This window comes from Bos javanicus, chromosome 3 (assembly GCF_032452875.1).
Source record: "Bos javanicus breed banteng chromosome 3, ARS-OSU_banteng_1.0, whole genome shotgun sequence".
NCBI classification, from domain to species: domain Eukaryota; kingdom Metazoa; phylum Chordata; class Mammalia; order Artiodactyla; family Bovidae; genus Bos; species Bos javanicus.
The window spans coordinates 109,264,947-109,289,798 of NC_083870.1; the positions used below are offsets into that span (position 1 = coordinate 109,264,947).

Below are 24,852 nucleotides of genomic sequence, written 5' to 3' on the forward strand. Positions count from 1 at the left end.
TTGCCTGGAAAATTCCATGGATGGAGGAGCCTGGTAGGCTGCAGTCCATGGGGTCGCTAAGAGTCGGACATGACTGAGCGACTTCACTTTCACTTTTTCACTTTCATGCATTGGAGAAGGAAATGGCAACCCACTCCGGTGTTCTTGCCTGGAAAATCCCAGGGACGGGGGAGCCTGGTGGGCTGCCGTCTATGGGGTCGCACAGAGTCGGACACGACTGAAGCAACTTAGCAGCAGCAGCAGAGACCAGAGGAGACCAGCACACTGCGAAAGAGCTGCTCTGTGGGCTCCAGGTTTTATCCCTCATTATCTTTCCATGAACCATCATGGATTCAACTGAAGCTGGGACTGTGATGGGGCCAGATGTTTCTCCTGATGACTGCAGCCACGGACCATTCTGACCAAGCGTTGGATGGATTGACTGAGTTGAGGGACCTGGGAAAGATGATGGGCCAGGTTGTGGGGGTGGGGGGTGAGAGCGGAGGAGAGAGGAGAACAGTGGAAGGCAGCTGGATGGGAGGAGGGTGTGGAAAAGAGCAGACAATAGATGAGGAGGACCTCAGACTAAGACCTTAAGACTCATTTTCCCTACTAGTGGAATGAGGCCCATCTAGATTATCAGCGTATATGTTTCAAAAAGTAACATGGCTCTTATGCAAATATAGAATGAACAGGAGTCAAAGATGTATTCAACTCATGAACAAAGGAGCCAGTAGGATGACAATGCTGGCTCAAAGAGCATTTGAAGGGTTGAGTATTTATAGGTATTCGGTGTAGGGAGAACATCAGATAAGTCAGCTAAGTTAGGTACAAAATGGATTAATGTCCTACAGGGCAATAAAACCACCAGCTTGGGGATTATCTTTTCTATGGGCAAAAGTCGACACATTAACTCAGAATCTGGGCCTTTAACCAGCGGCTGACAGTGCAGTCAAACCCAGGTGAATTCTCCCAGAGAATCCAGTCCCCGGAGGGCCTGGCGAGCGATGTGTCCACGTCACGTTGGAAGGACATGCTGGTCTCCATCTCCCTTATCTCCAAGTTTGGGAAGTTTTTCTTTCTTTTCTTCTTTCTTTTTTTAAAACTGGAGGATAACTGCTTTACAATGTTGTGTTAGTTTCTGTTGCACAGCGACATGAATTAGCTGTATGCATACATAAATCCCCTTCCTCTTGGACTCCCTCTCACTACCCCCACCACCCCTCGAGGTCATCTCAGGGAGCTGAGCTGAGCTCCCCACACCACCCACCTCCTGCCGTCCCTTCTCAGCCTAGCATCTGGCTCCTCCCTCTGCAGCCAACTGCCCCCTCCCCTCACCAGCTCACGGTGCCCCAGAGCTGAAGCTAGGTTGCCCCCATGCATTAAGACCTGTCTTCCCAGCTTTTAGACCCCTGCACCAAACTGGATGTGACCTGGCCAACAGGCTGACTGCTCCTAGGATGCAGGGTGTCAGGGGACCTGGCTGGTGATGTGAGGTCGAGGAGAGAGAAGAGGGCCCTGTACTCCTTCAGTCCCGGGCACAAGAGTCAATTTTAATTCTTTTTATTGAAGTATGGTTAATTTACAACATTGTATAAGTTTCAGGTGTACAACAGATGATTCAGTTATGCATGTGTGTGTGTGTAAATCACTCAGTCGTGTCAGACCCCATGACCCCATGGACCCGTCAGGCTCCTCTATCCAGAGAATTCTCCAGGCAAGAATACGGGAGTGGGCTGGAGATCTCCAGGGGATCTTCCTGAGCCAGGGATCAAACCCTAGTCTCCTGTGTTACAGGCAGATTCTTTACCATCTGAGCCACAGGGAAGCCGCCTCAGTTATGCATATACACCTATATATCTCTCCTTTTTCAGATTCTTTTCCATTATAAACTATAAGACAATGAATACAGTTCCCTGTGCTATGCAGTAGATCCTTGTTGCTTATCTGTTTTATATATAGTAGTGTGTATCTGTTAATCCCAAACTCCTAATCTATCCCTCCCCCGCTCCCCATTTGGTAATCATAAATTTGTTTTCAGAATAGACTATTTTAAAATATCCTCTTTGGGGGAATAAAATCCTCCCTCAGCTTCCCTCTGGGTAACTTGGAGATGCCCAGACCCAGTGCCCTTTGTCTTCCCAAAGGAGGCCTTCCCCATCAGAGGAAGTGACGGTCATGACCATTATCAAGCTTCTTTGCTGTTCCGGGCTGGGCATTTCATATGAACTGCTTCACTGGGGCCTATAAAGGAGGCACGATCCCCGTTTTGTAGATGAAGAAACAGGCTGAGCCGTGTGTCTGAGGTCTGGCAGTGAGTCCGTGGGGTCAGCCACCAGGCAGCTAGGTCTGGCCAACTCTAAGTGCAGAGCCCCCTTGAGTGCTCCATCAGCTCCCCCTGAGCCTCCCTCCCCCAGAACTCTGCAGGGAGCTACAGCTGCTCTGGGGCCCCAGTAGAGAGTGTGGGAGGTAGGGCTGGAGCTCACAGCCGGGTCACATCTCTGTTTATTGAAACTCTCTCTGTCAAGGATCTTTACGCGTTAGACCTGGAGCCCTACCGCTACTCGGGCGTGAACCTGACGGGATTCCGGATCCTTAACGTGGACAACCCTCATGTCTCGGCCATCGTGGAGAAGTGGTCCATGGAGCGGCTGCAGGCGGCTCCCCGGGCAGAGTCCGGCCTGCTGGATGGGGTGATGATGGTACTGCCGCTGGATGCGCCAGACCCGGGGGCTCCCCTCCCTCCCTCCCTTCCTTCCCTTCTCTCCTTCCTCCCTGTTTCTTTTTTTCCCTCCCACCACTTCCCTTCTTAAGACCTACGCTGCCTCTGCTAGACCTGAGGCCAGGGGCCAGGGACACTCAGGAATCAGACACAGGCCCCCTCCCCCGACCCAAGTGTGGGAGTGCAGGCACATAAACAGATGGTCACAGAGACTGGGAACAATGTCCTGGACGCGGAGGACTTTCAGCTGTGGTGGGCAGGAAGCTGGGGAGGCTGGAAAGGTGAACGTGTGGACAGGGCCAGGCAACAGAGAGACGCCGGGGGTGGAGGGCCTGGCAGAGAAGATCTGAGCTGCAGAGGGAGGGAGTCAGGTGTCTGCAGAGCTGCAGAGACGCCCCAAGCCTGGCCTCTCATCAGGAGCCAGGACAGGGCCTTTCCCTCTCCAGGACACCATGCTTTTGGCGAGGGAGATAAAGGGAGACAGGGAAGGGTGGGCTGAGGACTCTCAGGGCCCGAGCCACTCTCAGGCAGCCCTGGGCCTCCCCTCCAGACGGATGCAGCCTTGCTGTATGATGCCGTCCACATCGTGTCTGTATGCTACCAGCGGGCACCCCAGATGACCGTGAACTCCCTGCAGTGCCACCGGCACAAGGCCTGGCGCTTCGGCGGCCGCTTCATGAACTTCATCAAGGAGGTGAGTGGCCCCCTGCACCCACCCCCACCAGGTCCATCGACTGGGGGCCACAGAGCGGTCAAGGGCCCAAGTTTGGGAGTCTAGTCCATGTGAACTTGGGCCAGAGCTGTTTCCTCAGGTGCAAATGGGCTCAGCAGGGACCAGTCTTACAAAGTGACAGAGAGGCTGCATCCTTGGCACACAGTAGGTGCTCAGTGGGTGGTTGGCATTGTCAGCAGGACACAGCCTGGGCCTTAAACAGCTGAGCGTCTTTGCCTCCAGCTGTGTGACCTCAGGTAAGCTAGCGTACCTTGCTGAGCCGGGTATGAAGCATGCCCATCTCCTGCAGATGCTGTGAGGACAAAATGAGGCATCATGTGGATGAGGCTTAGTGCTGAGGGCAGAGGCGGCTCAGTAACTTGTAATCAGCCCCACAAACTCCTCTTCACATCATGGGCCCATCAGCCTGCGGTCCCTAGTGGGACCTGGCTCTCCTGGCACCATGGCAACTGTGAAGAAGTCCCATCCGGTTCAAAAAACCAGAGAACATGTCCTGCTGCTGAGAGGATGACCATGGAGACGCACAGTGCCCACGTTTCCTTTCAGACTCTCCATCACGGTCGTCCTTACAAATGCAGAGTTTATTGTTCCCATTTTACAGACGGGGACACACAGGCCTGGGTTTGTACCCTGGGTCCAGGACAAAAAGCTGTGTGACTTTGGGGAAGATGATTAACTCTTTGATCCTCAGTCTCCTCAACTAGGAAGAGTCCCTGCCTCAAAGCATTGTTGGAAAAACAGTGTAAAAAACTGTAAGCAGAGCACATAGCCCAGGACTGGGCAGAGTCAAGTCCCAGTAATGGTAGATGAGGAAGGCACATAGGGGTGAGATCTAGGTGTGTAGGGGTGAGATCCCTGGGTCAGAAGGAGCGACCTATCCACGGCAATGTCAAGTGCACTTAGGAGAAGCCCCCTAGGAGGGCTTTGCATAGACCACGTCTTTGTAGCCATCACAATGAACCAGGAATGAAGCAGACTGCCTTGAGAGTTCATTCAATTCATTTATTCACTAACTATGTGTGTGGGTCTGCTGAGTGGCCAGCACTGAGCCTGTGCTGGGAATCAGCCGGGTTAAAACAGACTGGCAACTGCATGCACAGAGCTCACCGCCTAGAGAAACGTCAATCAAGGCATTCCATTAGTGAATGTAATCCCTTGGCAAAGGAAGGCAGCACAATGAGGGGAAATAACAAAGAAATTCACCACTCAGCAGACAGGACTGCTCCCCTAGAGATCCCAGTTCACCATCACTGTTTGGGACAAGGGCAGTAACACCTCCTGTATTTTAGAACGACACTAAAAGGCATATGGCCTTAGAGTCTGATACACATGCCTTCGGGCTTGTCTCTGCCTCTTCCCAGCTGTGTGATTTTATACAAACTCCTGAACATTCCCAAGTGTCAGTTTCCTCGCCCGGCAAACCATGTCATAGTCCCAGTGAGGGAGCAGTTAAGTCCTTGGCACGGGTTCCCTCACACCTAGAAGAGACTCTGGTGTCAGCTGTTTTGGTAGAAGAGGGCCGTGAGGGTTCCTTCTCATCCAACCCCTCAGAACTGTGGAGGCAGTCTGATGGTGCAGTGCCCTGAGTGAGGCCTGGCTGGCCTGCTGCCCAGTCATCAGCTTGTTCTTGGGGAGCACGGAGGCCTCACACCCCGCCCCCTGAGCCTCCTACCTCTGCAGGCCTCCAACCCAGTAGCCAGAGACTGGCATGGGTTTCTCAGTGACCAGGGCCACAACTCTAAGACCCTTAGGAGCCAGACATAAGTGACTTTGAAACTTAACCACTTTTCAGCGGTGTGATCTTAGACAAGCTACTGAACCTCTCTGTGCTGCTCCAGCACAATGGAGACAACAGCAGTGTGGTCGTAGGTGTGAGTCATGATGTGTGAAGCGCTTAGGACAGTGCCTGGCACAGAGCAGATGCGGAGCGGATTGGCTGCTGTTACTATTTCTATCATCACGACTGTCTTCGCAGAGGCTTCTTGCTCCCTGGTGGGTTTCCAGCTACAGAGGATCTCCAGGCCACAGAGCTTCAGAGAACCCCCTGGAATGCTCGAGGCTCAGTCCTGAAGCCCCAAAGGGAGCAGATGGCTTGCAGAGCAGAAAGGCGCCTCCCACCCCAGGACTGACGGGCCCTGCTGGAGTATCCGCTCTCCTGTTTCCTGGCCCCAGCCCAGTGAACAGCCCTCACCACACACTCTCCTTCACACAGTACTTTCAGAAACATCTTTGTCTCAACTCCATGTGGGGGAAGTGGAGACTGAGGCCCAGAGCAGCTGTGGGGCTCCCCGATGGCCCTACGGCTGGCCACCCCCAAGACCCAAGCCCGCTGCCTGAGCCCAGCACCCGGTCTTCCCTCAAACCATTTCCAAGTCTCCCGTCTCCCCATCTGACTGCGTGACAGTAAATCATTTTAAAGACTTGGCATTTCCGAGAGGAGCTGGAAAATACCAGGCCGGAGTTCAGAGCTTGTGAAGCATCTTTCATTTAGGGAGTCCTCCGAGGCAGCTGAAAGAGGCGGGAGGGCTGGGAAATGTCACGGGGCGGAGCTCCAGCGGCCCCCTGCCCTGGCCCTGCCCCTGCCTGCCCGCCCACAGACAGGCCGCACACCTGCTGACATTTAAGTCCTCTGGAGCTGACAGGGAGGAAGGCTTCCCTCCCGCGCAGGTCTGAAGACCTGCCATGATTTCCCCAGGGGACCGGGGAGATAGCCTCAGGGGGCGGGGCCCAGGCAGAGACCGGGTGGCGGGGGGGGGGGGGGAGGCGGAGGGACTGGGAAGCCTCAAGGGAGCGGAGCTTCCCTGTGAGGTCATACACAGTGGCCTTCACCTTCTCTGATGCATTTTTAACTGAAGTAAAATAGTTAATGGCCTTCCTGGTAGCTCAGAGGTAAAGAATCCGCCTGCCAATGTAGGAGACGCGGGTTTGATCCCTGGGTCGGGAAGATCCCCTGGAGGAAGGCCTGGCAGCCCACTCTAGTATTCCTGCCAGGAGAACCCCATGGACAGAGGAGCCTGGCAGGCTATAGTTCATGGGATCGCAAAGAGTCGGACAGGACTGAGTGACTAAACAAGAACAAAACGGTGTATAACGTGTAAGTTTCAGGCATAGGACATTGTAGCTCCACATCTGTGTAGGTTACAAAGTAGTCCCCGCTGAAGGTCTGGTTACCGTCTATCACTATACAGTTGACCCTCCACACTTTATGCCCACCCCCAACCCGGTGCCTCACTGTTAACCACCAGTCTGTTCTCTGAAGCAGGTGCATCTTTAAATCTCCATCCCCAAGTCCAGTCCGCAGTTCCCTGGGCTTCATAAACTGTCCCCACTCAGCTTGGACACAGTGACCCCAGCCCTTCAGGTCTGCTCAGCACAGAGGGGATCTGCCTGGCACCACATTACTTGGGACCTGCAGAGCTCAGCCTGTCTCTGAGCCTCAGTGGCCATGACTGTAAAATGGGGACAATCATGACACCCACCTGATAGGACTGTGATGTGAACCAGATGAGCTCATGCAGGGAAGTTAATCACGGACGAGCCTTCTGTGATAGGTGTCTACAGAGGTGGCCCACGTGATCATCCTCCCCCCTGCCCCCAGCCAAGGGCCAGCCCTAATCCAAGGGAGCCCCACAGGAGGAAGGGACAAAGGAGAAATCATAGCTGGGGCTTTGTGTTCCAGGCACTGTGCTAAGCCCTTGATACATCTTTGTCACCACCTGTGAAATAGGTCATTGTCCTCTTCCTGAAACTCAGAGAGGTTGGATGCCTTATGCAAAGTCCATGTTCCACTCACTTTTGATTTCCAGCCCCCTGGAGCCCTTCGAGGTGCACCCCTCTGCCTGAGCTAGCATAACACATGCCATCTACACCCTTATAAGATTTTACAGTGCCAGACAGCTGCCCAAGTGCTCGGAGATTCCCATGGGTTTTAGCTTCGGTCTACAGATGGGCCTTCAGGGATCCAGGAACCCATGAACTGGTGTGTTCTGTAAGCTTGGGCGCTGGGGAAATTCAGCCATGGAGAGGCTATGGAGCCTTCTTCAGAATCTGCAGGGATCATGACCCCAGTGGGGTGAGGCACCCACTGAGCGCATCTCCTGGGGCTTCTGCAGAGGCTGCATGGGGTGAGTGGTAGGAAGGTCCTTATAGCACTAATGCTCTAGGCCCACAGGAGAGGTATTGGCTAGAAGGGGAGATGGCAAACTTTCTGTACAAAGGGCCAGAGAGTGAATATTTTGGACTTTGCAGACCAGGGCTTCCCAGGTGGCTCAGTAATAAAGAATCTGCCTGCCAATACAGGAGACGTAGGTTCGATCCCTGGATCAGGAAGATACTCTGCAGTAGGAAATGGCAACCTACTCCAGTATTCTTGCCTGGAGAATTCCATAGACAGAGGAACCTGACGGGCTACAGTCCATGGTGGTGGCATACCTACCATCTAATGGGTGTCACAAAGAGTCAGACACAACTTAGAAACTAAATAAAAGCAACAACAGACTAGACAGTCTCTACTGCAGCTATTCAACTCTGAAGCTACAGCACAAAAGCAGCCAGAGACAACAGGTAAATACACGGGTGTGACTTTAACAGGAAATGGATCCGTGTGTATCACCAGACATCGTTTCCCAATCCTGGCTTTAGAAGACGGAGCCTTTCTCAGTTTAGACCCGTTCCTTCTCTGAACCTCTGCCTGCCTCTCTGTTAATGATGCTAAAAGCAAGAAAAAGTAGAGAAAGCTACCATTTATTCAGGGCTCAGGTTGTACCTATGGACATGATTCTGAACCAACTCTGGGAGACAGTAAGGGACAAGAAGTCTGGCGTGCTGCAGTTCATGGGGTTGTGGAGAGTCGGACACGACTTAGCTACTAAACAACAACAACAACAGGTTGTACCAAGCACCATTCTCAGTTTTTCATGAGACTTACTTCATTCTGCCCTCATAGTGTTTTGGTGAAATGCGTACTGTTATTAGTTCCGTTTTACAGATGAGGAAACTGAGGCAGCAAGGCAGAATGAAATCCCCAGGTCACACAGCTAACTGAGGTTGGACCCTGTATTCTGACCCGTTTTTAACTGGGACATGAGTGGAGTTGGGTGAGAGACCTGCTCTGTCAGCCCTGGCTCTCTGGGAGTTACTCTGTCTGGTCCTACAGCCAGAGCTGGCTTGGCCTCTTGACTTTCTGCCCCTCGGCAGGTCTCACCTGCCACAGTCTACCCACTTGCCTCTTTGCCCCTCCCTGGGGACCTGACATGGACCGGACTCTCCCCCTTCTCATGGCTTCGAGGCGGGGGCTCATCTGAGCGCATCTGAGATTGATGTTGTACACGAGAAGGTGCAAGTGTAAAGCTGGCTAAAGAACATAATAGAATTTATGGAAATCGCTGGCTCGCACCACAGCCCTAGCAATGATGGAGGTGATTATTAATTAATCATGGTCTTGGGGGAACAGTATCAGTGCAAGGAGTAATTAAAATGAAGCATTGTACAGTTGTACCGAATGATGATTTATGAGCCCGAGGAATTGCCGCTCTGCCCTCTCCCCTCCGGCAGGCTCAATGGGAAGGATTAACTGGACGGATTGTTTTCAACAAAACCAGTGGCTTACGGACGGATTTCGATCTGGACATCATCAGCTTGAAGGAAGACGGCTTGGAGAAGGTGTGTGAGCTCAGCAGTTGGGGGGGGCGGGCCAAGGAGCAGGGGCTATTAAATCCCCCACGACAGATCCCAGGCAGAGACCCTGAGCAATAGGGCAAGACCCCATCCAGCTACCCCCTTGGGGCTCAACACGACCCGGTGTGGCCACTGCCTTGGCCCCTCTTGGCCTTCTCAGCCTGGAGGGGTGCAGAACCCAGTGGCCTGGCCGCGGCAGATATTCAAATGATCACCCTGTCAGCAAGGGCCATCAGAGAGATGCTTAACCTGGGAAAGGCTCATGGGACAGACAGACTGTCTCTAAGTCCTCTGTCATGGGGCAGAGGGACAGACGTGTCCTTGGGTAAGAGAAACTCTCTAATGACTCACGGATGCCTGCCTGGGGAGTAGTGAGCTCACTGTCCCTGGAGACATTTCAGCAAAATTGAACAAAGGGATTGCTTGTCTGGGAGACTGGAGGTGATTCTTATCCTTGGAGAGAGGTTGAAGCACATGGATTCTGAACTCCCCATGCTAAGCTTCTAAGGCCTCTGTGATTCTGGGAATTACAAGGAAAAGCAAGCCCACAGGGCTGGCCTCCCATCTGGCTACCATAGAAATATTCGTAATGGGGCCAGTTCTGACCCCTGGGATCCATAAGCAATATTGTGACAAAGTCAGGCTGCTGGGCTGAGAAGGAGATTTAACATCAGCCCTGATTCTCAGCATTTCCTCGGACCTCAGGACCAAGGGCTCAGCCACACCCCCTGGTCCCTGGGAGCCACCAGGGCACATCTCCAACCCTGGGAGAGGGGGTGTATAAAATGCAGAAGTGGAGGGGCCACCCCTGGTGCCTGTGATCCTTCAGGGGCCCCTGATTCCTCTCCTATCTTCCCCTGCCCTCCCTGGTCCAGGTCTCTTCTGAGGATTTTTTTTAACACCCCAACCTGGCTTGCCACTTCCACTCCTGGAGCCTCCATCCATCCCAAATGCACACAGAGATGAAGCTACCCGATGCACAGCTCCACTCTGCCCTGGGACTGTGCGTGGCTGCCCAGTGCCGAGGCATTCAGCATCTGCCTCTCACCCCAGCCTTGAAGACTCTCCAGGAAATGCCCCGATTTCCTCTCCAGGACTAGTCTCCACTGCCCCCCAAGTATTCCTCAAGGCCCAGCCACATCCCGCCCTCCCGCACCTCCAGGCCTTTGCCCATGCCGTCTCTCCGGTTATAGGGATGGCCTCTGTCTCCTTGGTTCGTTCCCACAGGCACAAACCCAGCTCTGCCTGGGTTGTACCTTGTGGCCAAGGTGATGCCATTTAGTCCTGAGTTTCCCACGGACTCATGGGGCCACTGTCCTGGGGCCAGGTGGCCGGGACAACCTCACCACTCCCCTTATAGCAACAGTCCCCTAAGGACAAGGTGCTATGCCCCCTCTTCCTAAGATGATCCAGCCCTGTTGGTCTAACTCTATTCAAACTATAGCTTATCAAGCACTCTGCCAGCTCCTATTTAGACTCCTGCAGTGCTGGGGAGCCCGCTTCCCCCTCTGGCAGGACCACTGTAATAGTTGTCACTCGAGTAGCTGTCTCACTTTTGCTCTCTCAACTGTCCATCTCTGGGGATAGCCTGAAATTCTAAGGATGGCAATTAGATGGCATGTATGCCACCACCTCCCACTCTCGTATCTATGGCAGGCATCAGTAATTGCCCATCAGAGCACTTTTGCCATCTGAGCCTACCCGCAGCTCCTACCAGCCCTCCAGCAACTGCAGACAGACCACAGCTAATACTCAAGAAAACCTCTCTACTATACCTAGACACCGGCTGACCTGCAGAGGCCCCACCAGAGGCTCCTGGTCACAGCCTCCCAGATAGTGGGCAGAGAGTCTCTGAAAGCTGGGTCCTCCTCAGTCTTAACTGTTCTCCGATGCCCATGGGAGATAGGGTAGGAGTTCAATAGCTGCTTGCTGGAACAAGGGTTCCTGCTGGTCACCAGGCTGCCAGCCAGCTGTTTGTTGACAGCTTTCTGCATCCAGGCCTGCCACTAGGGTCCCTCATGCTGGGGCTGGGCTCTGTGCTTGGCCCCCTTGAGAGAAGAACCTCTTTGATACTGTCTGATTGTTTTCTCTCCTCTGGGCTCTGGGGGTCTGCACAGAGAAAGATGCTGCCCAGAGAGGGTACTGAGACCCCAAACACAGCCATTCTGCCTCTCATCACTTCTCTATCATCACTTCTATTTACTAAGCCGGGTCATAGCTGATCCAGCCAGCTCCAGCCAGTGGCTTTGGGGGGATTAAAGCAGAATTACCCAAGCATAATTACATGTCTCTCTGCTATCTGCTTTGCACAGCTCTCTTAATGGGATGTTTGCATTCGGCCTCCCTCTTTAATTGATTAGGTTTCCTGAGTGCCGTGCTCCCAGCCCCCAAGCAACTGGGCCAAGGACAGGATGGTCAGGCCAGAACCTTCCTTGAGAGGCGCTGAGATGGGCACAGAGAGGGGCAGAGTTGGATCCCAAAGGCTCTTCAAGAGACCCAGGGCTTGAGAACCATTTGTAAACTTGATCTTTCCTCGCCTCCTTCCAGCCCCAGGCCTGACATCCACAAAGGCACTATGGGAACAGAGATTAGCCCACCTCAGTCAGAACATCTGCCAACTTTAGGTGTAAAACTACAAAACAAATTGCCTTCAAATCCATTGGCATCCACTGCCCTCTATGAGGGTGTTCCATTCTGTCTGCCACCCCCTGAAATAGCCGCAAAGACCAGCATCCTGCCCAAACTGAGTTCCTGCACAAAACACATCTCCTTGTCCTTCCACACATGCCTAGGGAACATCTCCCTCGCTCCAGGCCCTGTCCTGGGCTCTGGAGGGCATCTGGCCCCAGAGCTGGCACAGGCTGAGACCCAGTGAGTGAGCAGCTGGTGCCCAACTCTTCCCTAGGAGGCGGGAGGCCGCCCCCCACCCCCAGGCTTGGAATGACTGACCCAGGACAGGACCTAACCCTAACACTAACTTGACTTCATGGCATCCGCTCTACCCCAGGCTGGCTTCCACTGTGCTCCCTGGGCTCTCCTTATATTCCTCTTCTCCCTCTGCATTTCCCTTCCATCTGGGATGGGTTTGCCAGCAAATGGGGAGGGAGGAGAATTCAAGAGACTCGACATCTCAGGGGCTTCCTCTGGGAAGGAGGAAGGCAGCAGGGCTGTCAGAAAAGTTGGCTCAAAACTTGTCAGTGATGACGATGCTCCTGAAAGGTGGGAACAAGATGAGTTGCTTGCTGATGTGAAGAAAGGGTGGAGACACTGTGGATTCAGCCCCTGTACTGCATCGTCTGTCCATCCAGGTGGGAGTGTGGAGTCCCGCCGAGGGGCTCAATATCACGGAGGTCGCCAAAGGCCGAGGCCCTAATGTCACCGACTCTCTGACCAACAGGTCTCTCATCGTCACCACCGTGCTGGTAAGAGCTGCAGCCCTTCAGGAGGCCCCCTGTGAGCTGGGAGATGGGCTGGCCGTTGGGGCTAGAGGGACCCCTCCATCACCCCGCCCCGCATAGACCAGCTGCCTGTTATGGGGCTGCTGAGAGGCTGGAAGATGAGGGAGGGGAGCTGAAGGAAGCTGGAAACACTGAGGGTCCCTCAGAAAGCCCCCAGAGAGAAGTTGAAACATAGCAATACTGCTCACAGTCACAGGTCAGAGACACCAGGAAGTAACTGGGCTGTCTCTTCCCAAAGGTAGAGCAGGCCAGCCTTCCTGCCTGGACCTGCTTGGCCAGCCCCTGCTCCAGAGGCCTGCCTGTTTGTATCCCAGCCCCACCCGCTCCCTGAGCCCCTGATGCCTGTGCAGGAGCTGTGGGAAGGAAGGAGGGGTGACCTGCTCTCTGCACCAGGACCTGAGTCTGCTTCTTCCAACCCAGTTCCCAGGAAAAAGGCCCTTCCCAGCAGTCCCCCACCCCAGCCTGGCAGGTGCTATGGTCATACCCAGGGAGCCCAGCAGGTACGGTGGGCCCCCACACATGCCACCCCCACAGGGTCCTGACCCAAGTGCTCCTGGCGATGGCCATGACCATTCTCCCTGTCCTCCTCCTTCCACTGCCCTGGACTAAATAGTGTGTCCTTCTTCTGACCATTTCAACCCAAGGAATTGCTCCAGGGGTCTCCCGAGCTCCGTGCATCTTAGAGCTCAGGGTAAGCAGGACGCCCAGGCAGTTGGCCTCCTTTGGCCACCACTGTGCCCACTCCATGCGCGCCAGCCCCTCCTGGAAGGCCTCCAGGGTGTCCAGAGGTTCAGGACGCACACTGTCAGAGGCACAGCACTGCTCCTGGGACCCAAGCTGGACCAGGGGGCAGCCCAGTCACAGCCCAGTGGATTCTGACCAAGACCCTTTGAGGACAGTCTGGCCCCGGTCAGCTTCTCCTTGTAATGAAGCAAATATGTTTGTCAGGACCACATGCTGAGGATATTCTCAACCAAAAAAAAAGGGAGCTCAACCCGGATTGGAGCACTTAGATAGAGTAAGGCTGTCACAGGATGGAACCTGAGAGCAGGGCTGGGAACCCCACCCTGGGCCTTCATGGCACTCAGACAAGGCTTGTCCCGCCTGCCTCCCACCAGCAGCAGCCCAGCCAGGCCCTGTGCCCTCTCTCTAGTGCTGGGTATATGCTCAGTGACTGGGTGTTGGACACCATGGACGAAGAAGGGATATCACATTCCATTCTCCCAAGAATCCAGGGAGCAGCGGACTCCAGGGGCACTGCCAGCATCTGAGGAGCGATTTTAACCTCTGAATCTCATCCTCAGTCTCCAGGCTCATGACTATTAAGATGATCCACATTAAAGGTGATGGAGACCTAAGAGTTCTGAACATGTTGCTGATGGGACCAGAAGGAGAAGGCTGGGGAGACACCTCCCCACCCCCACCTTTTAGGAGTGAGACCCCCCACGGTATCTTCCCCAAAACCATACATCCTGCCTGCCTTTATTGATTGACTTTTGGTTAACTAAATAAAATACAAATATCAAACTATAAAACCAGTAAGTCAAAAGATCTCATCAGGAACAGGGGAAAAAGTATAAAAAATAAATTAAAGACTAAAAATAAAATAAGCTATAAAGATATATTGGACAGCACAGGGAATATAGCCAATATTTTATAATAACTATAAATCGGGTTTAACCTTTAAAAATTGTGAATCATCATATTGTACATTTGTAAGTTATATAAAAATAAAAAAGAATAAAGCAAAAAAGATTAAAAATAAAAAGACATAAATAAAAGGAGCAAAAGGGATAGAAGGAAGAGTGATGAGCAATTAAAGGAATATTGATGTGGATAAAAATAGAAAGGATAAAAGGAGAGTTGAAGGAGGACAAAATAAAGGTTAAAAGGAAGGTAATAAAGAGAGAAATGAAAATAAGGGACGAGATTAAAAGGAAAGCTACCCAGAGAGAGGAAAAATTAAAATAAATAATTAACAGCTCCAGCTAGAGAAGGTGAAAAATGTAAAACCGAAATGTCAGAAAGCAAAAGGATAAAAGTGTGACAAAGCTAAAATATAAAAGGGTAAAAATAAAATAATAAAAAGGTGGTAAAAGATTAAAAGTGGAGCTGCATAAAATGTGAGATATAAATAAAACACTTTTCAGGAGACAAGATTAAAAAAAGGTAGAACTGGTATTCTTGGAGAGATTAGGAGAGATGATTAAATGAACAGAGATGATTCAGGCACAAAACAATACTCTCACGTAACAGGAGAGCTAAAGATAATACAGCAGAAGGATGTAAAATACACACCTTTCAAAGACCACAGGTTAAATTTTATTAAAGTAGCAGGAGCCTGGTTTAAAGGGTGTAAGACCCTTCCGCAGAGCCGCAGGACACTTATGTACACCCACAGGGGCAGAATCCCGAAGACTTCCTGTGCTCTTCTCACAGCTTTTTAGCCAATACTAGAAGCTTCCTTGATAGATCAGTTGGTAAAGAATCCGCCTGCAATGCAGGAGATTCCAGTTCAATTCCTGGGTTGGGAAGATCCCCTGAAGAAGGGATAAGTCTACCCACTCCAGTATTCTGGCCTGGAGAATTCCATGGACTGTATAGTCCATGGGGTCGCAAAGAGTTGGACATGACTAAGCGAATTTCACCTTGACTTGCAGAAGCTTCTTTCAGGGCTTCCCAGGTGGCACTAGTGGTAAAGAACCCACCTGCCAATACAGGAGACATGAGACAAGGGTTCGACCCCTGGGTTGGGAAGATCCCCTGGAGAGCGGCATGGCAACCTACTCCAGCATTCTTGCCTAGAAAATTTCATGGACAGAGGAGCCTGGTGGATTACAGTCCATAGGGTTGCAAAGAGTCAGACATGACTGAAGCAACTTAGCACACACATGGAAGCTTCTTGCAGAGATCCCAACCTACTGCACTCAGTTGCTCACTGAGGGTCCCACCCGCAGCATCCTGCTGGCTCCCAGCACCCTCCAGAGAAGGAGAGAAGCCCCCTTGGCCAGCAGCCTGGACACAGCACCATCTGTCCCCCTGCCCCTCATCTGGGCAAACACGAGTCCAGCAGCTCTTGGGGACATGCAAAAGTGACCAGAATACAGCAGTCAGACTGTGAGGTGCTTAAGAGACTCAGCATTTGAGTGCTGGCTGTACTGTTCTCTGGCTCTATGATCCTGAGAAATTGCTTAGTCAATCTGTGCCTCTCTTTCCTCATCTGCAAAGTGAAAGTGAAAGTGAAGTCGCTCAGTCGTGTCCGACTCTTCACGACCCCATGGACTGCAGCCCACCAGGCTCCTCCGTCCATGGGATTTTCCAGGCAAGAGTACTGGAGTGGGGTGCCATTGCCTTCTCCGTCATCTGCAAAAGAGAGGTGATAATAATTGTATCTACTTCATGGAGTTGAAAGAATGAATGATTAAATAGCATATATGGCACAGGGGACTTCCCTGGCAGTCCAGTGGTTAAGACTTCACCTTCCCGTGCAGGAGATGTGGGTTCGATCACTGATCGGGGAGCTAATATCCACATGCTGCTACTGCTGCTACTAAATCGCTTTAGTCGTGTCCGACTCTGTGCGACCCCATAGATGGCAGCCCACCAGGCTCCCCTGTCCCTGGGATTCTCCAGGCAAGAACACTAGAGTGGGTTGCCATTTCCTTCTCCAGTGCATGAAAGTGGAAAGTGAAAGTGAAGTCGCTCAGTTGTGTCCGACTCTTAGCGACCCCATGGACTGCAGCCTACCAGGCTCCTCGGTCCATTGGATTTTCCATGCAAGAGTACTGGAGTGGGGTGCCATTGCCTTCTCCATAACTCGTGGCCAAAAAACCAAAACAGGAAACAGAAACAATATTATAACAAAATTCAGTGAAGACTTTAAAAAATGGTGCACATCAAAAAAAAATCTTAAAAAAATAAAGAAAAATAAAAAAATGGTACAGAGTGGATGCTGTCAAGTAATGGCTGCTGTTGGTACTATTGATTACAAATCCAGTCCCCAGTAAGCTCAGGTTTAATACAGTAAGCACAGTGAGTGTTCTGGAGAAAACCTCTGCTTCTGTCCACAAGCAGGGCCCTGAACGTCCCTGAAGATTGACCCCTGACCGTGGTCACAGAGGTTATCTCTGTCTAGCACAGGGTGCATCATATATGTAGACCTGGGGTTTAAATGCCTTTGAGGCCTGGCTCACTGCAGACCCCACCACTCCCTCTTGCTTACTCTTGGCTGCTTCTTATACAGGCAATTCCTGACTGGTCCCTGAAAGCCCTAGGGTGTGAGCCACTCTCTAGGCTCTCATCTCCTACTGATACATAAAACTTCGCATCCCAACCACCACCTCATCCCCTGCCCCAGAGGAGGTCTGAGCCCCTAGCACTGACATTGTGATAATCCCCTCCCTCAAACTCCTTTGCCTTGACCCCAGACTTGGCTGCTGATCCACTTGAAGTAGATATCCCACCATCTTAACCACATTATGCAGTGTCAGATATTCGCATGGCCTGGAAGTGAGCCATGATCCAGTTCTCTCCAGCCCCACTGCCCAGAGATCATGGGGAATTGGGTCTGCTTCTTCCCTGAGAGAAGCCCAGTCTTTCCTGGAGGCAGGACGGGGACAGAGGATGTGACACACAGCCTTTAACTGGTCTCCAAGAAACTCTCTGTGTCCAGCTGAAAATGTCCTCGGGGTCCCCTGAAAGTCTCAGCATGGTCTGCATGTCCCAGAGCCCCAGGGTGGGGTGGGTGGGGGTGTGATGCTCCCAGCCTGGGCTTTGGAGGACAACAATACCAGTTGTGTGGAGTGGCCCAGGCTGGCCCAGCCCAGCTGCTCTGGGAAAAACCCCAACCCCAAGCTTGGCAGCCTCAAAGCAGGGCCAGCACCTCCCGCAGAGAGCACTGGCCCCTGCCTCTCTGGAAGTGTGTTGTCAGGGCAACGGTGCTTTGAGTGACAGGCCGGTACCAAGCCTGAGTAAAAGAACATCCACCAGCTTTGCCCCAGAGAACAGGGCTGGACCTGCACCCACGATGAGGGGGTCTCTCCTCCTCTTCTGGTCCCTAAAATCTGGATGTGGCAAAAAACACAGGGAGATGTAGGGGCTGCCCCCAAGCTCCATCTTTTCTCTCCCATCCCGAATCCCGGGGTTAGGTGCTAAGGGCTCACTACCCTGGAAACAGATGGACAGAGCCTGGATCCCGCCCTCTCTGGCTCAACATAGCCACAGGCTCTTTCCCCTTCTTGGGGCTGAAGCAGCAGCAGCAAGAGGCTGGAAGCCTGCCCTCCCCGCCCTCTCCTCGCCAGGCCCCAGCTTCTGCTCAGGTTTCCCTCTTCCATGAGCTTATGAAAAATTCATCTGCCCAAACCTCAGCTCACACACCAAGAAAACACACTCAGCTCTCTCCTGGGGGCCCTGCTTTGGAAGGTTCAGGGTTCTTGGGGCCACTGAAGTGAGCAGCTGTGTCGGCATGCGTGCGGATACCTGTGCGGGTGTGGGGTTGGCTATACACAGGGGTGTCTGGATACAAACCGATGGATGTGTTTGTGCCGTGTGTGCATTGTGACCATTTAGACTCAACTGCCAGGCAGGCCGGACCTGTGCATCCAGCACAGGAGAGGGGAAGCTACGGAGACCAGAATATGGGCTGGGAGAACCATTCCGGGCCAGGCTGGGGATTTTTCTGGGCCCCACCTGCTGGGAAGACCAGCCGGACTCCTAATGCTCTGCCCTGGTTCTAACTGACAGAAGCCAAGGCCTGAGGGCCAGGGTCCTTGACCTCTGTCTCTGAGCAGGGCAGAGCATCCGAGAAAGTGGTGTCTTCATGCCCGTGGCATTGTGTGTGTACAGAGCGCATGCGCGTGCAGATGTGTGTTGAGATGGCCTAAGCCAGGAGGACTTGGGAACGCAGCTCTTAGGTAGCTAACCCTTGGCTCCCCGCCCGCCAAGACCCCCTCTTCCAACTCCACAGGTCCCGTCACTGGGAGAATCTTAGCACCGGGCCTGGCTCTCATGATGGTGAAGCTCGACTAAGAAACTGAGAGCCCTAGCGATGAAAAGTCAGAAAAGGTTATTTTTCAGGATCCTTGTTTCCTGTGACTTGTTGCAGAGAAATATTACCCCTGTTCTTACTGCTGTTCTCCCAGAGCAATAGGAGAGCGTGAAGTTATGAAATTGAGGGCACCTTCACTGAGCAATCGATTAGCAGCCGAGAGAGCTTGTGAATTGGCTGTCTGGACATTTCCAGTAATAAATTGTGAAATAGTCCATGAATAAGTAGTTGGCGGAGTTCAGAATTACCCCCTAGGAAATGTTGCAGGTCTGGAGACATTACTAAGGCGAGCACCATTTTAATGCTCTGGGCTTTGGCTGTTAAATATGTATGCCATCCGCAAAGCACTTCCAGAAATTAATGGCATTTTACAGCTGCTCCGAAGGCAGCATATTTATATGGAGATGTATAGATTCTGGGGCTTGGTGGCTTCACAAATGAAGTGCTAATTTTAGAGGATAGGGCCAGGGAGGGGCTGGGAGATAGGGTCAGGAAGTGAGCCATCTCAGGGACCTTTCTGGAAATAGTTTTCCACTGCTAGCTATGATTTTTAACCTTTGGTGGCTTTGGGCATGGTCTCGAGGCTGGAAAGGTCGCTGCAGTAACAGGCCATGCAGTGCACAGAAAGACAATTATGATATTCATAATAATAATAATATTGCAGTTTATATTTGCCAGGCACTAAGTGCTTTTCACAGATTAACCCATGTAATCCTCCCAACAATTCTGTAAGGTAGGTTCTGTTATTATTCCCATTTTACAGAAGGAGGTCGATTTCACTTAGGAGTCTACGTGTGGTTGGTGATTCTCCTGGCAGAGGGGTTGCCTTCTCTTTAATTCGTTCCTGAGCTAACAGCAGGGCCAGCTAGTGCAGCGGTGCAGGGTGTTCACTGCGCAAGAACATCTGACCTACAGTTGAGACAGGATTGAAATCTCCACGCTGGCCCTCTCACCAGGCCCCATGCTGGGGTTCCAGGCAGCAGGGTCCACTCTAGCCTAAGTCCCCTTCTGTCCAGGCAGTCCCAGTCCCTTCCCTGGCACCTCCTAGACTGTTTTCTCCAACCTTGTGAGCTGCCTACTTGGTTGGAGGCAGGGATGGGGGGCACTGAGACTTAGCATGGAGTCTAGTCAAAGGACCCAGATTTCCACCCAGCTAGACTGCAAAGTGGTTTTCTCAGAACCCCTTAGGGGTACAGACACTCCCTTGCCCTTTCTCTGCAGCATCCCAAAGGGCTGTTGAAACTCTAGAGTGAATCAGTCATGGGGTGGGACGGGATTTGAGAACTAGTGTTGCTGGGGAAACAGGGCCAGACAATCAGCCCATCTTCTGGAGTGGGAGCCTGGCAAGAGGCTGCTGGTGGGTTTCTGCACCTGAGGACCCCTGATGAAGGTCCTTCAGGCTCAGCCAGTTCCAGGGGTTCACAGTGGCAAAGGAATGGCCCCATTGTCTCATCACCACTTGAGAGAATGATGTGCTTAGTCGCTCGTCCGTGTCCAACTCTTTTGCAACTCCACGGACTGTAGGCCACCAGGCTCCACTGTCCATGGGGATTCTCCAGGCAAGAATACTGAAGTGGGTTGCCATACCCTCCTCCAGGGGATCTTCCCACCCCTGGGATCGAACTTAAGTCTCCCATACTGCAGGCGGATTCTTTACCATCTGAGCCACCAGGGAGGTGCCTCCAAATGAGGTATGTGCTCTTCTTGTGGGTCCAAGGACATGAGCTTCCCAGAACAAGTGTGTTCTGTCAACTAATGATTGTCACCCATCAGCTGAAGGCTTGAGGCATTCGGACTGATGAGGGTGCAGAGGTGGCTGAGGGGAGGGTTAAGGTCCAGAAAGGCCAAGGAGCTACAAGCAGGAAGGACTGAACCTGAACTCCATCTGATTATTGTTCAACTCCTGTGTGACCTTGGGCAACTTACTGACCTTCTCCGAGCCTCAGTTTGCTCATCTATCAAATAGGGATAATGTCACCTGCCCTACAAGCTTCAATCAAACAGCTTATGAAAATGTTTGTCAGTGCCTGATGCATAGTAGGAACTCAATAAATGATTAGTTTGCTGAGTTCAGCCCATACATTGCAGTTCCTCTGTGTATCTCATGCTAGACAAAGTCAACAGCTTTTTTCACCATTTTCCTGTCTCTGTTCCTAGTTACTGGGTTTCCTGGGTAGCTCAGCTGGTGAGTTCGATTCCTAGGTTGGAAAGTTCCCCTGGAGAAGGGATCGGCTACCTATTTCAGTATTCTTGGGCTTCCCTAGTGGCTCAGACAGTAAAGAATCCTCCTGCAATGCAGGAGACCTGGGTTCAATCCCTGGGTTGGGAAGAGATCTGGAGGAGGGCATGGCAACCCACTCTTGCCTGGAGAATCTCCAGGGACAGAGCAGCCTGGCAGGCTATAGTCCATGGGGTCGCAAAGAGTCAGAGGTGACTGAGCAACTAAGCACAGCACATCCCTAATTATTCTTTACAGGGTTTGTCAGTGTTTATTTCTAAGTGAGAAATCAGACAGAGGTGGGCCCTTTGAGAGCCCATTAGTGGCTCCCCATCACCTTGAGGGGGGGGAACCTGACATGGGACAGCTGCCAGGTGTACTGTAGAACACAAGCCACCTCCTGAGGACCCCCCTGCCCACTAGGGAGAGGCACCATGTGACTCAGGGCCTCTGGCACAGTGAGGTGGTTAAGAGCTCCCAGTCCGGGATCATACCAACCTGAGGCCAGATCCTCTCTCTATGGCAGCTGAGTGACCTCTCACAAAGCACCTTGTCTTCACCAATTTACTCTCTGCATCTATAGGATGGGGTTATTAGTATCTATCCCAGAAGGTTGAAATTAAGACTAACAAGGTGATACCAGCTACTTCCACTGAACCCCACTGCTCTTCTGGGCTCTCCACTGGGCCCTCCACAGGCACCGCTTCATCTGCTGACTTCCTGGTGCCTGGCCCGTCCACGTGTAAATGCAAACTGTCATAGTTGTCAGGAATCACCAGCAGATCCTAATGCTGGGGACTAGACCCTTGGAAAGAGAGAAAGGTATCAGGGAGCAGGTAGGTCTAGTCTTTTTATGCAGGTGCTGGGGGAGATGGGACAGGCTTCCCCTGGTGGCTCAGATGGTAAAGAATCTGCCTGCGATGCAGGAGTCCTGGGTTCAATCCCTAGGTGGGGAAGATCCCCTGGAGAAGGGAATGGCAACCTGCTCCAGTATTCTTGCCTGGAGAATCCCATGGACAGAGGAGCCTGGCGGGCTACAGTCCATGGGGTTGCAATGAGTCAGTCGGACATGACTGAGTGACTAACACTTTCACTTCCTTTCTTGGGGGAGCAGTCGGAAGAAACTTGATGAAGGCCTTCTGGAGCAGTGTGCTCACACTTGAGCAGACATCAGAATCCTCTGGAGGGCTTCTCAAAGCACACATTTCCAGGCCCCACCTAAGGGTTTCTGGTTCATTATTTCTGGATGGGGCCTGAGAATGTGCAATTCTGACAAGTTCCCAGGAGATGCTGCTGGTCTGGGGACCACACTTTAAGAACCATCAGCCTGTGTTGATGCTGCAACAGAGAGAAAGTGAGATTCAGAATCACAGTCTTGAGTTCAAATTCCAGTTCCACTAGCTTCTAGCTCTGTGAACACTGGGACAATCAAATCCATAAGGACCTACTAAGTTCTGCATGCATGTCAGTAGGTGGCCATCTGTGAGGCACTAACTTGGCTTTCCCTCTCCTGACTTAGTGGGCCATTCTTCTGAGCCACCCCCAAAGATGGTTTAGAACACCCTTGCAGAGGCTTGGGTCCAGGCTCTCTGACCCTAGGAGGCCCTGTCCCACCCACTCAGCCTCCATCAGCCCCTGTCCTATCTGTCCCGACAGGAGGAGCCCTTTGTCATGTTCCGGAAGTCTGACAGGACCCTGTTTGGGAATGACCGGTTTGAGGGCTACTGCATCGACCTGCTTAAGGAACTGGCCCACATCCTGGGCTTCTCCTACGAGATCCGGCTGGTGGAGGACGGGAAATATGGGGCACAGGACGACAAGGGCCAGTGGAACGGCATGATCAAGGAGCTCATCGACCATGTAAGTGGGAGTGCCATGGACAGGGCTGTCCGGGAGGCTTGGTCAAGTCCTCTATGCACATCAGGATGGGGCATCCTGGCAGACAGCAGCCCTGGGGCAGGGGAGATGGAGACAAAGGAGCCATTGGTACAGGCTCACCTAGCACATTCTAAACATTACCTGCCCTCCGGCTCAGGGCCTTTGCTTTCCAGAAGCATTTTTCTATCCGGGGCCTGCTAATGAATGCAAGGACAAGATCTGTACCCCTTATTTCTTCTCTCGTTTATCCTTACAACAACCCAATGAGATGGGTACTGTTATTACCACCCATTTAACAGATGAGGAGGCTGAGGCAGAGAAAGATGAAGGCTCCCAGCTAGTAAGAAGTGGAGCTGGGACTGAGAGAGTCTTTTGGAGGCTCTCTGCTTCTGAAAGCCCTGGGCTCTGACGTCTGCAAAGAAGCCATCTGATCACCGGACCCAGGGCTCATGCAGTCAGTCTTTGCAACCTGAAAAGATCAGCCAAAAGGATTATTATCACTTTGCCTCTCCAAGTGCAGACAGCTAGCCTCGGGACCTTCTTCGGTTAGCCCTCTTGCCCCTGTCAGAGGGGAGCCAGGAAGAGAAGGAGGCTGGAGCTCAGAGCTAGAAGGCTCAAGTAGAGCCTCAGTGGTGGAGTCACTTCCTCGGTCCTAGACAATCAGGCCCCCAGGGAAGGCTGGTGGGAGAGGCTAATGGTCAAGAGAGTGAACCCAGTCTGGACTTGATTCCTACTCTCCCACTTACTAGCCGTGTGCTTCTGGACAAGTTTCTTAACCTCTCTGTTCCTCAGTTTCCTCATCTGTAAAGTGGGAATGATAATAATGGCCCCCCTCCCCCATAGGCTGTGGTGAGGACTAAGTTCACACGTGCGCACTTCATAGTCAGCACCGTGTCAGTCCTTGCTTGTATTACTTTTATCATTATTGCTACTCCTTTGGGGCGGGGAGAGGGGCTTCAGGAAGTCTCTTTTTCTCCCTAAGCTCATTTCCTACCTCAACAGTGAGAATAACGATGCCTGCCCTGCGTTCTTCCCCGCTTGTTGGCGGAGGTGACAACTGCTGGGGAAGCAGCTCCCAGACTGTGGAATTCAGTCTAACTGGGAGGGAGGGGTGTTGTCAGCATTATTAGTAATAACTGTAATTATTATGGAAATTAGTCAGCAGGCCCCAGAGACATCTCCATTTATCGGCTCCCCCCTGAGATTTATGAGTGGGGCTCTGGAGCATGGGGCTCTGGGTGGGATCTGAGCATGTCATTTGCAGAGGTGAGCTGGGCTGGGGAGGAGGGCGGGATCCCATGGACAGTGGAGGCCACATGTGGAGGGGAATAAGGCTAGTGACGCTCTTGCCATCCACAGCATCCCCAGCAGTTCAAGAGCTCTACTGAGCCATTTGCAAGGGGGAAGACGAGAAAACCCAGCAGCTTCTGAGGCTGACCCTCAGCTGGAGGAAAGAGGGGGTCTTGTTCGTGGCCTGCATGCAGCCCAGTATCCATCAAGACCATAGGCCCTGACGGCACATGAGGGGACCTTGTTAAACCCAATTCCCTACAATTGATGAGCCTATTAATCCTAGCTTGGTGCCATTTTTAATAACATCATAACCATTTATTAGTGTCGTCAGATAATTAGTCTTCTCACTAGCTCATAGAAAGCGTGGCAAAGGCTTGGCAATATTATTACTTCCTTATTAGGGATCTGAACGCAGATGTAAAAATGATGAATGCCCACCTTTGCAAGAATCTGCCCCCTGAGGGCCATTTGGAGTCCCTGGGTTGAGCCTCTGACCAGCAGGACTTAAAAAGTCCTTCACTGATACTCTCTGCTCGTCTCTGTCCATGCCATGGGCCATCAAAGGAGACAAGATTATGAGGGAAGGTGGGGGATCTAAAGGGTGTGTCCCCCTCCTGCTCACATCCTCGGCCTTCCTCTGAGTTGTCTCCAACTATGGGAGCAAAACAGATGATTGGACAGAGCAGTGGTTTCTCCCTCCATCTCCTGGTCCCTCAGATCATCACTATTCCCACCTCTACTGCCCGCTCTCTCTCACTCCCGGCTCCGCACCCCCCCACCTTTGGAAGTCTCCTGCTGGAGTCCATGCCTTAAATCACTCCCGTGTGTTTTAATGTCTTTGGAATCCAA

General features: G+C 52.3%; 1 protein-coding gene across 1 annotated transcript in view; it reads left to right on the forward strand.

The window, feature by feature from the left end:
• GRIK3 (glutamate ionotropic receptor kainate type subunit 3) overlaps nt 1-24,852 on the forward strand; it is a 250,880-nt gene that overhangs the window by 179,903 nt on the left and 46,125 nt on the right. The window contains exons 6-10 of the mRNA XM_061412479.1: nt 2,508-2,681; nt 3,252-3,395; nt 8,988-9,095; nt 12,419-12,532; nt 22,489-22,692. Of these exons, the coding sequence (XP_061268463.1) occupies nt 2,508-2,681; nt 3,252-3,395; nt 8,988-9,095; nt 12,419-12,532; nt 22,489-22,692 (744 nt within the window). The remainder of the gene's footprint in view (nt 1-2,507; nt 2,682-3,251; nt 3,396-8,987; nt 9,096-12,418; nt 12,533-22,488; nt 22,693-24,852) is intronic.